Genomic DNA, 12,980 nt, shown 5'->3' with positions numbered 1-12,980 from the left:
TATGGATATAGTATACTGGTTAGTCTCTGGTTTCTCCAATAGATATGTTACTAAGCTATAGCTTTTCTACCCTGCTTAGGGATGCAAAAGATTGGCACTGATGATTTCTATCACTGAGCCTGTTTACCCTCTAGCTTCTAATCAGGGTTAGTAGACTAGAGAGCACGAGTGAGTCAAGGTTGTTAAAATCTCTGGTTTTCTTCCTGCTGAGCTATAGCTCCGATTCTGCTCCTATGTTCAAGGTGTGGTTCAATGACTCCTTCCTACCTTAATGTTTTAGTCTAGTAAATGTTCTCCCATCTTGTTCCTTCTAATGCAGAAGTGGTAATGATTCATCATCCTCTCTGTTGATCTGCTTTAACATGGTTATTGATTAAACTTGATTAACTCTTATTTTGCCATTTATTATCTGCTTGCATTCAACCTTATACAACACTGTAAAGACATTTTGGATATGCTAGAACATGTTAAGGCTATATGACAGCTAATACTATATAGGATCCTAGATTGGATTCTAGACATGAAAAAGAAATTATTGACAAAAGAGGTAAAATTTCTGAAAATAGAACTATGGTTGTAAAAGTTACTAAAATTAGAGAAACCTAATTCCATACATGAATTCTCTGTGCTTCTTTTGCTACCTAATTTTTAAGTATATGATTATTTCAAACTAAAAGTTAAAAAACTAAGGTATTAGAGAGAAAAAATTTCTTGGTTATTATTAGACTTTGCATTTCAATGTAACTTTTAAATTCCAATTGTCAAGTACCTATTAGTTTTTGGTGAAGACTGCATCAAACTTACAGATCATTTTATAATGAAATGACACCTTTACATTATTGAGTCTTCCAATTCAAAACTGTGCTACACTTCCAATTTATTTAGCTCTTTTGAAAATAGCACAAGAAGCCAGGTGGTGGCATACACCTTTAATCACAGCACTTGGGAGGCAGAAGTAGGCATATCTCTGTGAGTTCGAGGCCAGCCTGGTATACAGAGAGAGTTCCAGGACAGACTCAGTGTTTAGGAGCACTGGTTGCTCTCCCAAAGAACCTAGGTTCAATTCCCAGCACCCATACGAAAGCTCACAATCATCTGTAACTCCAGTTCTAGGGAGTATGGTGTATGGTGCACAGATATCCATTCAGGTAAAAGACCCATACACGTAAAAATAAATAAATAAAATGAAAAACTCACCCAATAATGTTTTGGAATTTATTTTACTGTAGAGGACTTTTTTCTTTAATGTGAGATTATAATTATATCATTTCCCCCTCCCAACCCTCTCATATACTCCTTGGTCTCTTTCAAATTAATGGCTTCCTTTTCATTAATAAACACACACATATAGATACATTCCTAAATGCATGTATACAACCTTTTCAGTTTGCATGCTATTTGTATGTATGTTTTCAGGGCTGAACCATTTGATACTGTATAACCTACAGAGGTTTTACAGATTTTTTTTTTAGTAACTTAATCCTAGGTACTTTATATATTTTTTGGTCTTTTTGTTATTTTTTCCTTTGGTGGAGCTAAGGACCTAACCTAGGACCCTGTGATTGCTAAAGCACTCTACCACTGAGCTAAACGCCCAATTCTGGTACTTTATATTTTTGATGCTATTCTAAATGCCTTTTTTTTATTTTACATTTTTCTTTTTCATTTCTCATGTACATGTATGGTATGTGAATGTATATGTATAAGCATGTTTTTGCATGCATGTCAGTGCACATGTGAAGGCCTGAGCTTTATTTCTGGAACATCCTCAATTGCTCTTCCATCTCACTCATTTGAGGCAGATTCTCTCCATCATATCAAGAGCTTGTCAATGTGGCTAGTATTGAGGGCGAGCTTGCTCTGGGGCTGCCCTGTTTCTGCCTTCCTAGGATGCAATTACAGGTGAGTTGCCACATGCTCACAGCATCCACACAGGTTTCTGGGAAGGCAAACTACAGCTTTCATATAGGATAGCAAGCACTTTAACTGCTAACCATCTCCCCCCAGCACCCTAAGTTGTACTTTTTAAAAATTACATACATTTTCTTGAGGCATAATTTTCACATACACTATGTACCCTGAGAATATAGGTAGTAGATTAAAGTAGGTGTAGCGTGTACACTCTAACCCTGGCACTAAGAAGAGAGGTAAGAAGATCAGCTTTTTCTACATAACAAGCTTTTAACCATGACACCTACCTAAAAAACATTTGGGCTCAGATATGGTTAACATTGTATAGGAAGATAAGAATATTATTGTGGTGAAAGTAGGTCGTTACAACGGGCTAATTATACTATTTCATGTTGTAGTAGTTGGTTTAGAGAGTAGATTCACTTGCAATAATTTCTAACCTGGGATGGTAGTTTCATGCATGAGGTTTTTTTTGGTGATAATTCCATATATTATGATCTTTATTTATTAAGTTTTCCTGAATACTATTATACATATGCACTTCAATATAGACTTATCAATTCATTAAAAAACCAAATGGTTTACATTACATATATATTTACCTTATATTTCTTCATAATCGCATTGCTTTCAAAATTAGCTGTTTCTTCCATAAACCGGCCAACTAGCAGTGTAGCTCGTCCGTGGATTAGCATGTGCTTACTCTCAGTTGGGGATTTATTTTCAGGAAAACATAATTCAACACCCTTTTGAAGTACAATAAGTGCCTGGTGAACATCACCCTGAAAGAAAAGAGGCAATTAACAAGTTTTTAATTTAAGAATATATTCTTAGTCAGACAGTGGTGGCACATGCCTTTAATCTCAGTACTTGGGTTGCAGAGGCAGGTGAATCTCTGAGTTCAAGGCCACCAGAGCTACACAAAGAAATCTTGCCTCAACAAATTCATTTGTAAATTAGTGTTTATCTCTCCTTCCTAATTAAAGTCCTAAGGAAGCACCGACTCAATTCATGTAGAACTCTTTAATCATTCTTCTGTTTACTCATTTATTTTAAAATTAAAGGACAAGGAACTGTACTTGTAAAATTTGGAACAATAACGATGCATAAATTAAAATCTCTGACTAAAAAGTCTAGTTAACTGGATGTGGTATTGTATATATATTTCCACCACTCAGAAGATGCAGGCAGGAGAACCACAAGTTCAAGGTCAGCCTCGACTACAGTTGAATCTTATCTCAACAAAACCAAACCAAAAGAATAAAAGAAGTTCACAATCAACCGAGGACCCAAACTATATAAAACACCAAGTACTATAACATATAAACATATTTTAAGGGATAGAGCAAGTAGTCCCCAAAATCTTTCTAAAAGTACAGGAAAATAAGGAAAGAAAAAAAAATCTGGTTTTGAACTTAAACAGAACAAAAAATTGAATTTGGTTTTAAAAATAGAAATTTAGTGGATGGAATCTTAGTTAGATTTTATTCTATGTGTACAAGTGTGGACCTAACTGATTATGTGTATTGCACCACATATGTGCAGGTGTAGTGATAGGCCAGAAAAGGGTATCACATCTCCTGAAACAAATGGTTATGAGTCACTTGATGTGAATGCTGGGACTAAAACCTAGATCTTCTACAAGAGAACAAATATTCTTACTAGTCATCTCTGCATTTCAGAAACACTAATTTTTAATTTCGGCACTTGAGGGTTTGGAATGGGGTCATGTATGGCCCTGACTGGCATGGAACTCCTTATCTAGACCAGGCTGCCCTTGACTTGTGATGATCCTCTTGCATCTCTGTCTCCCCGGTACTATGATTACAGACCTACACCACCACACCAGGCAGAAACAGTACTTTTAAATTATGATCTATGACCATATAGTGATAGTGACTCATAGTTCCCAGTTTACATATTGATAAAAATAAACAGTTGATACTTAATAGTATGCACAGTCCCCTTTCTCTACAAGAGATATGTTCCAAGACATCCATTAGATGCCTCAAAATGTGAACAGTAATACTAGATTTTTCTCAAACATATATCCCACAGTAAAGTTGAATTTATGAATAAGGTACAATAAGAGATTAATAAAACTCACTAACAATAAAAGAACAATTAAATAATATACCATAGTGAAACTTATTTAAGATTTATCAATTATTTCTAGGATTTTCCATTTAACATTTTCAGCCATAGGTTTGCCTCAGGTTACTGAAAGCAGGGAAAGCAAGGCTGGAGACAAGAAGGGGGCTACTTTAACATTGTTAAAGTTCAGTGTTTCTTAGGTCTGATACATTAAATGTACTTCTGACTTAAAGGCATTTTCAACTTATAATATGCTTATTGAGATATAACTCCAGCAGCTTCATTTTGGGCAAAACCTATATAAAGCATTTGTGAAGCAGGGACAAATGAAGCTGAAAGAATAGGATAGCCCTCAAAAAATAGGATAGCCCTCAACCAGAAATGGTCTTGTGTACTTCCCAGAATTCAGACAATCTAAAGTGTAAAGAATACTTTGAAGTATTGAATCTTTTGAAGAAGCAGTACATTTCAAAGTGCATTTTGCAAAGGTTACAGACTACAGTAATATAAACCGAGAAACTGTGAGATCCATAAGAAGGTTGTAGTATGGTTAGAAGCTGAAAATGAATTAAAATAGCATGAAAAAGAGAGATGATTCAAGAAACATTTCTAAAGTTAAAGAGCAAAGATTTAGCCAAAAGTTGAATGTGGATAAGCCCAGATTTGTTTAAGAAAAAGGGATGGAAGTGAGGTTTATTCAGAAAAAAAAAGGCAACATGAGGAGTAGGTATTTCATTTCAAGCACATTGAGTTTAGGCAATATAAAGACTAACACTAGCTCATAAAATAACCTGGTGTCATCTAACATAGGCTCAATTACCACTTTACCCACTGGTCTAGCAAACATCTCCCCTGTCCTCTCTTAGTCACTACCAAGTTTCTACAATCACATATAGCATCATCTATATCTATAAAACGCACTATACCTAACATTAATTCTAAACAAGGGACTACCATTCAAATATGGGGCATAAAATTAGTTAAGTAGTCCATATATTTAAAAACTTCCTATTTTTATTGCTGGAATCTGGGGGCTGCTGGGAGTGTCTGTTCTGAAGCTAAGCCCTTCCTGACAAGTGATGACAGAAGTACATCTTGACAATAACACTGGCAAGTCCATACAGAAGTATTTCCCAATGCCATTAAGTAAGAAAGTGTTATAATCATTGATGAAATACATACTGAGGACCTACTACACACACAGAGAGTAAAATAAGGTAAGAATTGGCATTTCCTTCAGAAATATGTAGGACAGATGAAAACCGAGAGAATTTTACCTTAAGATTTAAAATAGGAAGGTATTTGAGGACTGCAGAATAGAAGAAGCAATCTTCCTACCTAGACTACAGTAAAGACTGAAGAAAAGGACAGAAAAAGGAAGTTCTGAATTTGGACTTTGGGTTTTCCCAGCTGGATGTTGGTAGAAGAATATAATTCCAACAGAACATTTTCTGATGGCCAGTACCTTGGACCACAGCCATTTTGCCCTTTCCACATACAGTTCGGCAAGTCGCGATTCTCCTGCATTAAGGAGAGCATTGTAGGCTGTCTGATGGTGCCCAGCCTTTCTAGCTACTCTGGCACTCTGCAGCCAGCATTCTCCAACCATTTCGTTGTAATCTGGCCTAAGAAAAAATGTAGCAAAAATAGGAGAAAAAGAACATTTGTGAGCAGCTCTTCTCAACACAGAACCTTCTCAGTGTACTATTTCAATGCTTACTTTGTAAAGCAACAAGCAAATACTGGTCTGAACTATTTTTATACTGTTCCATTTGTATCTTATAAGTCTATCTAGAGTTTATTCTTTTTTGTTGTGGACTTTTCTTTTTTTGCATTTGCGAATCAAACCCAAAGTCTAATACTTGATAGGCAGGTACTCTACTACTTAAATATATACCAACATAAGACTTTATTCTTGACTTGTATTGGTATTTACCTCCCAAGATTCATTAGTTACATTTTAAAAATTAAAAGTTAAGAACACACATATATATGGCTTGTATTTTTTTTTTAACAAAGTGTTTATGAAAAGTGACTGACATCTAAGAAGACCCCTCCTGTACTGGCTGCCTGAATACTGAGATTATAGGCATGCAATATTAGCTATAAAACTGAGTCTTTAACATTTTCTTTAAACATTTTAAAATTTCAGTTTATCTTAAAATTTATTTACTTTTATGTGTGTAAGTGTTCTGCTTGTGCACTACATGTGTGCCTGTTGTCTACAAGGGCCAGAAGAGGTATTGGATCCCCTGGACCTGGTGTTACAGATGGTTGTGAGCTATCAAGTGGGTGCCTAGAACTTAATCCTGTTCTTATGCAAGAGCAGCAAGTGCTGTTAACCACTGAGTCATCTCTCTAGCCCTTGGTAAAATCGATTACTGTGGTCTAGGTTTGTTTCAACTATGTAATGAATTCATAAGAACTGAAAATAGGAAATGTAGATGTAGAAAGAAAATACAACTCAAGAAAGTATGAACATGATACTAAATTCGAGACAACTGACTTTTTTTTTAAGTAGTATGAACCACCTTTTGTTGAGGCTTAATAAGGCTCTCCGGAGGGCCAGGATAGGCTCTTTGGCTCTATAGGAATTCTGGGTCATTTCTAGCCGAGCTGCCCAGTTCAGAGAGTCTTCATTACAAGTGTCACCAGGAGATTTGTGAAAAAGTGGTTTGATGCTATGCTCCAACTCACACAACATATGCAATCTGAAAAGACAGAGCATGTTAAATTATTACCACATTCAGTCTAATTAATCTCATATATTAAGTATGTACTTTAGATCAGCTATGAAAAACCAAATTTTTATCATATTTTCTTTCTATATACACAGCAACATTTATATGATTTAAAATTAAGTGTAAACCGGGCATTGGTGGCACACACCTTTAATCCCAGCACTTGGGAGGCAGAGGCAGGTGGATCTCTGTGAGTTCGAGGCCAGCCTGGTCTACAAGAGCTAGTTCCAGGACAGCCTCCAAAGCCATAGAGAAACCCTGTCTCGAAAAACAAAAAAAAAAAAAATTTAAGTGTAAACAACTTATTCTCATTAAAACATTTAGTGTCTTGAGGTCACCCCAGAATTCATGTGAATTAAAATGAAAGATATATAAAAACTAAACTCAAATGTATGAGAATCAAACTTTACTGCCTCCATGAAAATAAAATGTAGATTCTTATGAATATAAGATATTTATATAATACCTGTACTAATATAAGAGGGTTTGATATAGTAAATACAATAAAAATAAGCTTGTAAAATGATAGTAAATTTTTTTCCTAGGTGATAGAAGTCATGATATAGTCCCACTATCTCTTGCATTTTTTTTTTTTTTTTTTTTTTGGTTTTTACGAGACAGGGTTTCTCTGTATTGTTTTTGAGGCTGTTGGTCCAGCCCAGCCTCGAACATCTCTTGCATTTTTATAATAATCAGTGTCTATGACTCAGTGTTGAAGGTACTAAAATATAGCTGAGTAGCTACAGAATGAAATTAAATTCAGTGATCCAAAATCTAGTTCCCCTAAGTTATTAGACAACCATACAAAATATAGTAAATCCTAAGGACAAAAAAAACCTGTATGTTGTTTTTAAAGTTACAATACTTCAATTATAGCATTTTTTTTACCATTTTTTTTCTCAGGCGAATAAGTAGATTTAAAGGAGACTATGTTAGGATATTTAAAAAAGAATGTAAGAGCCAAGTTGTGTTGTTAAGCAATATACCAAAAATGCTATCAGAATTATTAACGCATAAAAAGTTGTATCAGGTGACATATATAAATGAGGATTATAAAAGTGGTATCCCCAAAATACCTCACAATAAATTCATATCCCCGTTGGTAGGAGCCTCTTTCAAAGCTTGCAGCTGAAAGAGGTACAATTTGTTCTGTTCTCACTAGTTTCAATGTATCATAGAAAGCTGTGGTGTCTCTTTTTTTAGCTGATAACAGTAGCTGTCCCAGTCTGACACTCCACGTTGTAGATTTCCCATCTGAAATACAAGTCAAGAAATGCTGTGATGAGTGGGGTTTAGGAGTCAGCTTTGCTGGTTTTATAAGATGGGCAGCAGAAATACTAAACAGATGGTTTTGTTTTACTTCAAATAGGCAATCATAAAATAGGCCAGACTAATTGTGAATGTTGCTAAACTATCTAAATTGGAATATTTATAGCAAATTAAAGCTGCTAATATTTTAAGAAGTAACTTTACCTCCTGCCAAATAGTTTTCCACCAAATCCCATTGTGACAGTTTCCAAGCTGCTTCTACTCTGTATGTGTTTAATTCATCTGTCCATTCAGACCTGTTAAGAGAAATGCATATCAACTACATTTTAATCTATTTACATTTAAAGTAGTACATATTTTACTTATTTACTGATCAACTGTACTTATATTATACTTCATAGTTTGATACAAAATAATTACCCAAAACAACCGAGAAAATCTTAAGTCGCGTGTTGCTGAAAAACATTTCCACTCAATTTTATTGAGCTGGGCATGATTGTATACAACTTTAATCTCAGCACTCAGGGAAGCACGGTCAAGTTTATCTTTGTGGGTTTGAGGCCAGTCAAGGATACATAGTGAGACTCTATCTCAAAATACCAACCAACCAACCAAACAACCAAACAATCCCACCCAAAAAACTTATTTAGTTTGTATGCATATGGATATACATATATGCCACAGAGTACCCATGAAGGTAAAAATACTCCCTGGAGGCTGTTCACTCCTTCTACCATGTGGATTATTGAGACTGAACCCAGCTGAGTCATTTGGCTGCAGGTGCCTTTATCCCAGTGAGCATTTTGTTGACCCTCCACTAATTATTTCTGACAGGTATGTTTAAAAATGACATTTTGCGAAAAAATGAATTGTGGCATATATTAGGAGAATTAATTCCCCCATAAAGACACAGTTCTTAATCAAATTATCTGAGTGCTTAATTTAAGATCAGAGAAGAGCCAGGCGTTGGTGGCACACACCTTTAATCCCAGCACTAGGGAGACATAGGCAAGAGGATCTTGTGAGTTTGAGACCAGCCGGGTCTACAAGAGCTACAGAGACAGCCTCCAAAGCCACAGAGAAACACTGTCTTGGAAAAAACCAACCAAACAAACAAAAATCAGAGAAGAGTAATTCAACACGGAGTAAAAGCACTTAAAATACCCAGGGTTTTTGATGTGGGTCATAGACAGTTGGATCCTGCTTATGAAATAATTTAAGAAAGTAACTTACAACATGTAAAAAAAAATCAACTGTCTACAATATATGTTTTCTTAATTTACTTTCAGCTATTTGGAAATTTTTGATTTGCAAAATCAGTAATAATTCTCTCTCTGTCTCTTAAAAGGTGGCTTTATTATATTAGCAAAGCTGGCCCCAGATTCATGGGGTTATTATGCCATTCTCTGTCTCAACCTCCTGAGGAACTGTAACACTCGTATGCCACTGTCCTTGTTTCTTTAGTTGTCAATTTGACACACCTGAGAACAAAGAACCTCAACTAAGGAATTGCTCCTGTCAGACAGGCTTGTGGACATGTTATGGAACATTCTCTTGATTGCTAATTGATGTAGGATGATTCACCCCACCACGGGTGGTGCCATCTCTGTCTGGGCAGGTGGGCATGGTCAGCATCAGAAAGGGAGCTGAGTGTGAGCCTGGGAGTAAGCAAGTAAGCAATGTTCCTCCATGGCCTCTTCTTTTATTGCTTTTTGAAGTGCCTGCCTTAAGTTCCTGCCTTGGCTTCCTATGATGATGAACTGGACCTTATAAAAACCCTCTCCTCCCCAAATTGGTTTTGGCCAGTGTCTTATCACAGTAATAGAGAAATAAACTAGAATAGCTACCCATACCCAATTAATGGGCTATATTCTTCTAAGGATTCTACTTAGGTGACACTAGGGATGAACCATGTTATTTTGGGTTCTGATTGCATAGGAGCACCTACTCTTTTAATTTTTTAAATTACATAATTTTAGTATTGGTTATAAGTTAGAGTCTTTGTAAATCTAGGTAAAGAATCTAGCTTATAACCAATATTCAAATTACATAATTAAGAAAATAAACTGCGCAGTGATGGCATACAATTTTAATCCCAGCACTTGGAAGGCCGAGGCAGGCAGATCTCTTAGATCTCTGTGAGTTCAAGGCCAGCCTAGCCTACACAGGACAGCAAGGACTGTTATACATAGACACCCTGTCTCGAAAAAGCAAAACCAAAAAAAAAAAAAAAAAAAAAAGATTCCTTATCTAGTAATATCACATCAAGGTACATATATACCCATATTATTAAAAAACAACAACAAAAATGAACAAAGCAACAAGTGGCTGGGTCAGGACTAAATACTCTTATTGGTCTTTCTGCTGCAAAAGAAGAAAATATGCCAAATAACCTAATAATTTTTAGTTTTAAAGGTCTACAAATAGGGTTAGGGTTTAGCTCAGTTGGTGGAGTGCTTGCCTAGCAAGCACAAGACCCTAGGCTCATAGAAACCCACTTATGGTGCTGCATAGTCATGATCCCAGAACTTGGGAGGTGAAGGCAGGAGGCTCAAAGTTCAGGTCATCTGTGGAAACACAGTGAACTCGAGACCAGATGGGGCTATATGAGACGTCGTTGAAAATGACCAGTTCCCAAAGTCTAAAAATAGCAGTATACCAAGCATACTCCAATTTCTAAATATTAATGTTACCAAAGCCAATGTAGAACAAAGCTAAGAGTAAGGTAATAAACATTCAAGATTTAAAAGTCTAACAAAAAGCAATTTTAAAAGGTTAGCATCAAATGCTGAAGTATCAAAATTTCAGAAAAATATAATTATTATTGAAGTATCAGACATGTATCATTCCAAGTCTAATACCAAAAGTACCAAATGATGAGGATGAAGGTATGAGAATTTATTAATGTAAGTAAATAAATTAAAAGGAATTATGTATAGGTTAAGCACAGAAAAAGAACTATTTAAATGCAAACAGAGATCCTCTCCAATGAAAATATGTGCCCTTGTTGGCCATTTTGTTTTATTATGATACAGTATCCTTTCATGGAAGTGACCAAAGCCTTTTTACAGCCCAAAGACTGAGATGTATTAGGTCCTGAACAGAAAACAAGAGGAGTCTAACTGTACATTGAATGTTTTAAAGAACTTGACACATCAATTTGTACCATGACAAAGTCCCCTGTCAAACTCCAGTAATCTCTTATTCATGAGGTATCTCAATTTACAGAAACACAACTACAGCATCTAGCAATCTCCCCATGTCTGTACAATTTCCCCCATTACTTCATGAGTTCCACTGTGGTAACTATTAAACTACAGTGAATGTATTTGTCTAGGACAAAGTAGAATGGAGGCCCTTGTTGTAACTGTTTTTTTTTTTCCTGTTCAGCCCCCCTAGGGGAACATCTCAGCAAAGGTTCTCCTTTGTTTTTCCTGCTCAGCTCCCCTAAGGGAACATCTCAGTAAAGGTTCTCCTGGTCTGCACCAGGGAAAGAAAAGCTTCATCCAAAACTCTTAAGAAAGAGATTTGGGAGGGAGGAGTCCAGGAGAGTGGCTGCCTCTGTCAGGGAGGCAAAGGATAGCTGGCAACTGAACTGGCAGGGGAACTTTAATAGGGCCTCTTAGGGGCAGTTTTCCCAGGGAGACTTTCAGTTGGTCAGGGGCAGAGCTGGCTCTAGTTTCAGGGCCATGCTGTGTTTCTCTCACTGGTCCTTTTTAGCTTTTTTGTTCTATTTTCAGGGCTAAGGTGTATTTCTTTCACTGGTCTGGTTCTAGGGCCAAAGTGTGTTTCTTTGGCTCTGGTTTTCAGAGTCAGGGTGTCTTTCTTTGGTTCTGAATTCAGGGAAAAAGTATTTCTTTCACTGGCTCTAGGTTTCCGGTCAGGGTGTTAGATTTCATGCTTAGGGATTGGTTGATTTCATGTTTCAGTTGGTCAGGGGCAGAGTGGGCACTGGTGTCAGGGCCAAACTGATTTTTCCCTGGCCCTTTTTAGCTTTGTGGCTCTAGTATTGGGTCCAGGGCATATTTCGTTCACTGACTCTGGTTCCAGGGCCAAAGTGTGTTTCTTTGACTCTGGTTTCAGAGTCAGGGTGGGTTTCTTTGGCTGGTCCTTTTCCTCTACACTCATCAATCACAGATTTTAACTTAAAGAAACTAAAGATAAACATTTTCAAAGTGTCTAACTACAAACACAATGTGTATTCTCTGATTAAGTGAGATCCATTCCTTGTGGACCAAAATCTGCCAACCTAGAATAGCTGGGGTGTAGAATGTATGATAAAATGGGGGATTTTTGGCTTTCAGAGAAAGCAGCTTCAAGAGCAGAGATATTTCAACTAGAAGAAATGTTTGACTGGAAGAAGTGTTTAACTTTTATCTTTGCCATGAGCAATCTATTTTTCTTGTTGTTGCTGTTTGGAGATGTACAATTTACTACAATAAATTCATTTTCTTTAGGAAGATTGCTTTCATAATTATGGATCTTTTAGATAAAATAAAATCTATTAGTAATACTTTAAAAAAACCACTCAAAAGTTTCCTCCTGTTCCTCTACTTCCAGGAGAGAAAACAACTGGTGTTAGTATTACAGGCAGAGCTTGGGTGAGTTTTGAAGTCCGAGAATTATCTATATGAGTCATACCAGTGACAGGTGAACTCTGTGAAGTTCCTGCCTTAAAGAACAATCTAATTTAGCTGGGTGTGATGGCACACACCTTTGATCCCAGCACTCAGGAGGTGGAGGCAGGTGGATTTCTGAGTTTGAGGCTAGCTGGTCTACACAGCAAATTCCAGGACAGCCAGGGTTACAGAGAGAAACTATGTCTTGAAAAACAAAATAAAACAAACAAACAAACGAAAAATCTAACTCAAGAATGACTCTAGATTCGAATGGATAAAAGATAAGCTACTGACTGGGAGACTAAAATACTAAAAAGTCAGAAAAGCACTAGCAAGAATGTTAAGT

The 12,980-nt window shown here is 36.4% G+C and overlaps 1 protein-coding gene across 1 annotated transcript in view; it reads right to left on the bottom strand.

The window, feature by feature from the left end:
- The window catches only part of Atr (ATR serine/threonine kinase), a 97,553-nt gene that overhangs the window by 24,534 nt on the left and 60,039 nt on the right, over positions 1-12,980 (bottom strand). The window contains exons 31-35 of the mRNA XM_040739930.1: positions 8,220-8,311; positions 7,823-8,000; positions 6,537-6,716; positions 5,471-5,630; positions 2,514-2,693 (exon numbers count right to left, since the gene is read on the bottom strand). Of these exons, the coding sequence (XP_040595864.1) occupies positions 2,514-2,693; positions 5,471-5,630; positions 6,537-6,716; positions 7,823-8,000; positions 8,220-8,311 (790 nt within the window). The remainder of the gene's footprint in view (positions 1-2,513; positions 2,694-5,470; positions 5,631-6,536; positions 6,717-7,822; positions 8,001-8,219; positions 8,312-12,980) is intronic.

This window comes from Mesocricetus auratus, unplaced genomic scaffold, assembly GCF_017639785.1.
Source record: "Mesocricetus auratus isolate SY011 unplaced genomic scaffold, BCM_Maur_2.0 Super-Scaffold_100691, whole genome shotgun sequence".
Lineage (NCBI taxonomy): Eukaryota > Metazoa > Chordata > Mammalia > Rodentia > Cricetidae > Mesocricetus > Mesocricetus auratus.
This window is presented reverse-complemented; position numbering and strand designations above follow the sequence as displayed.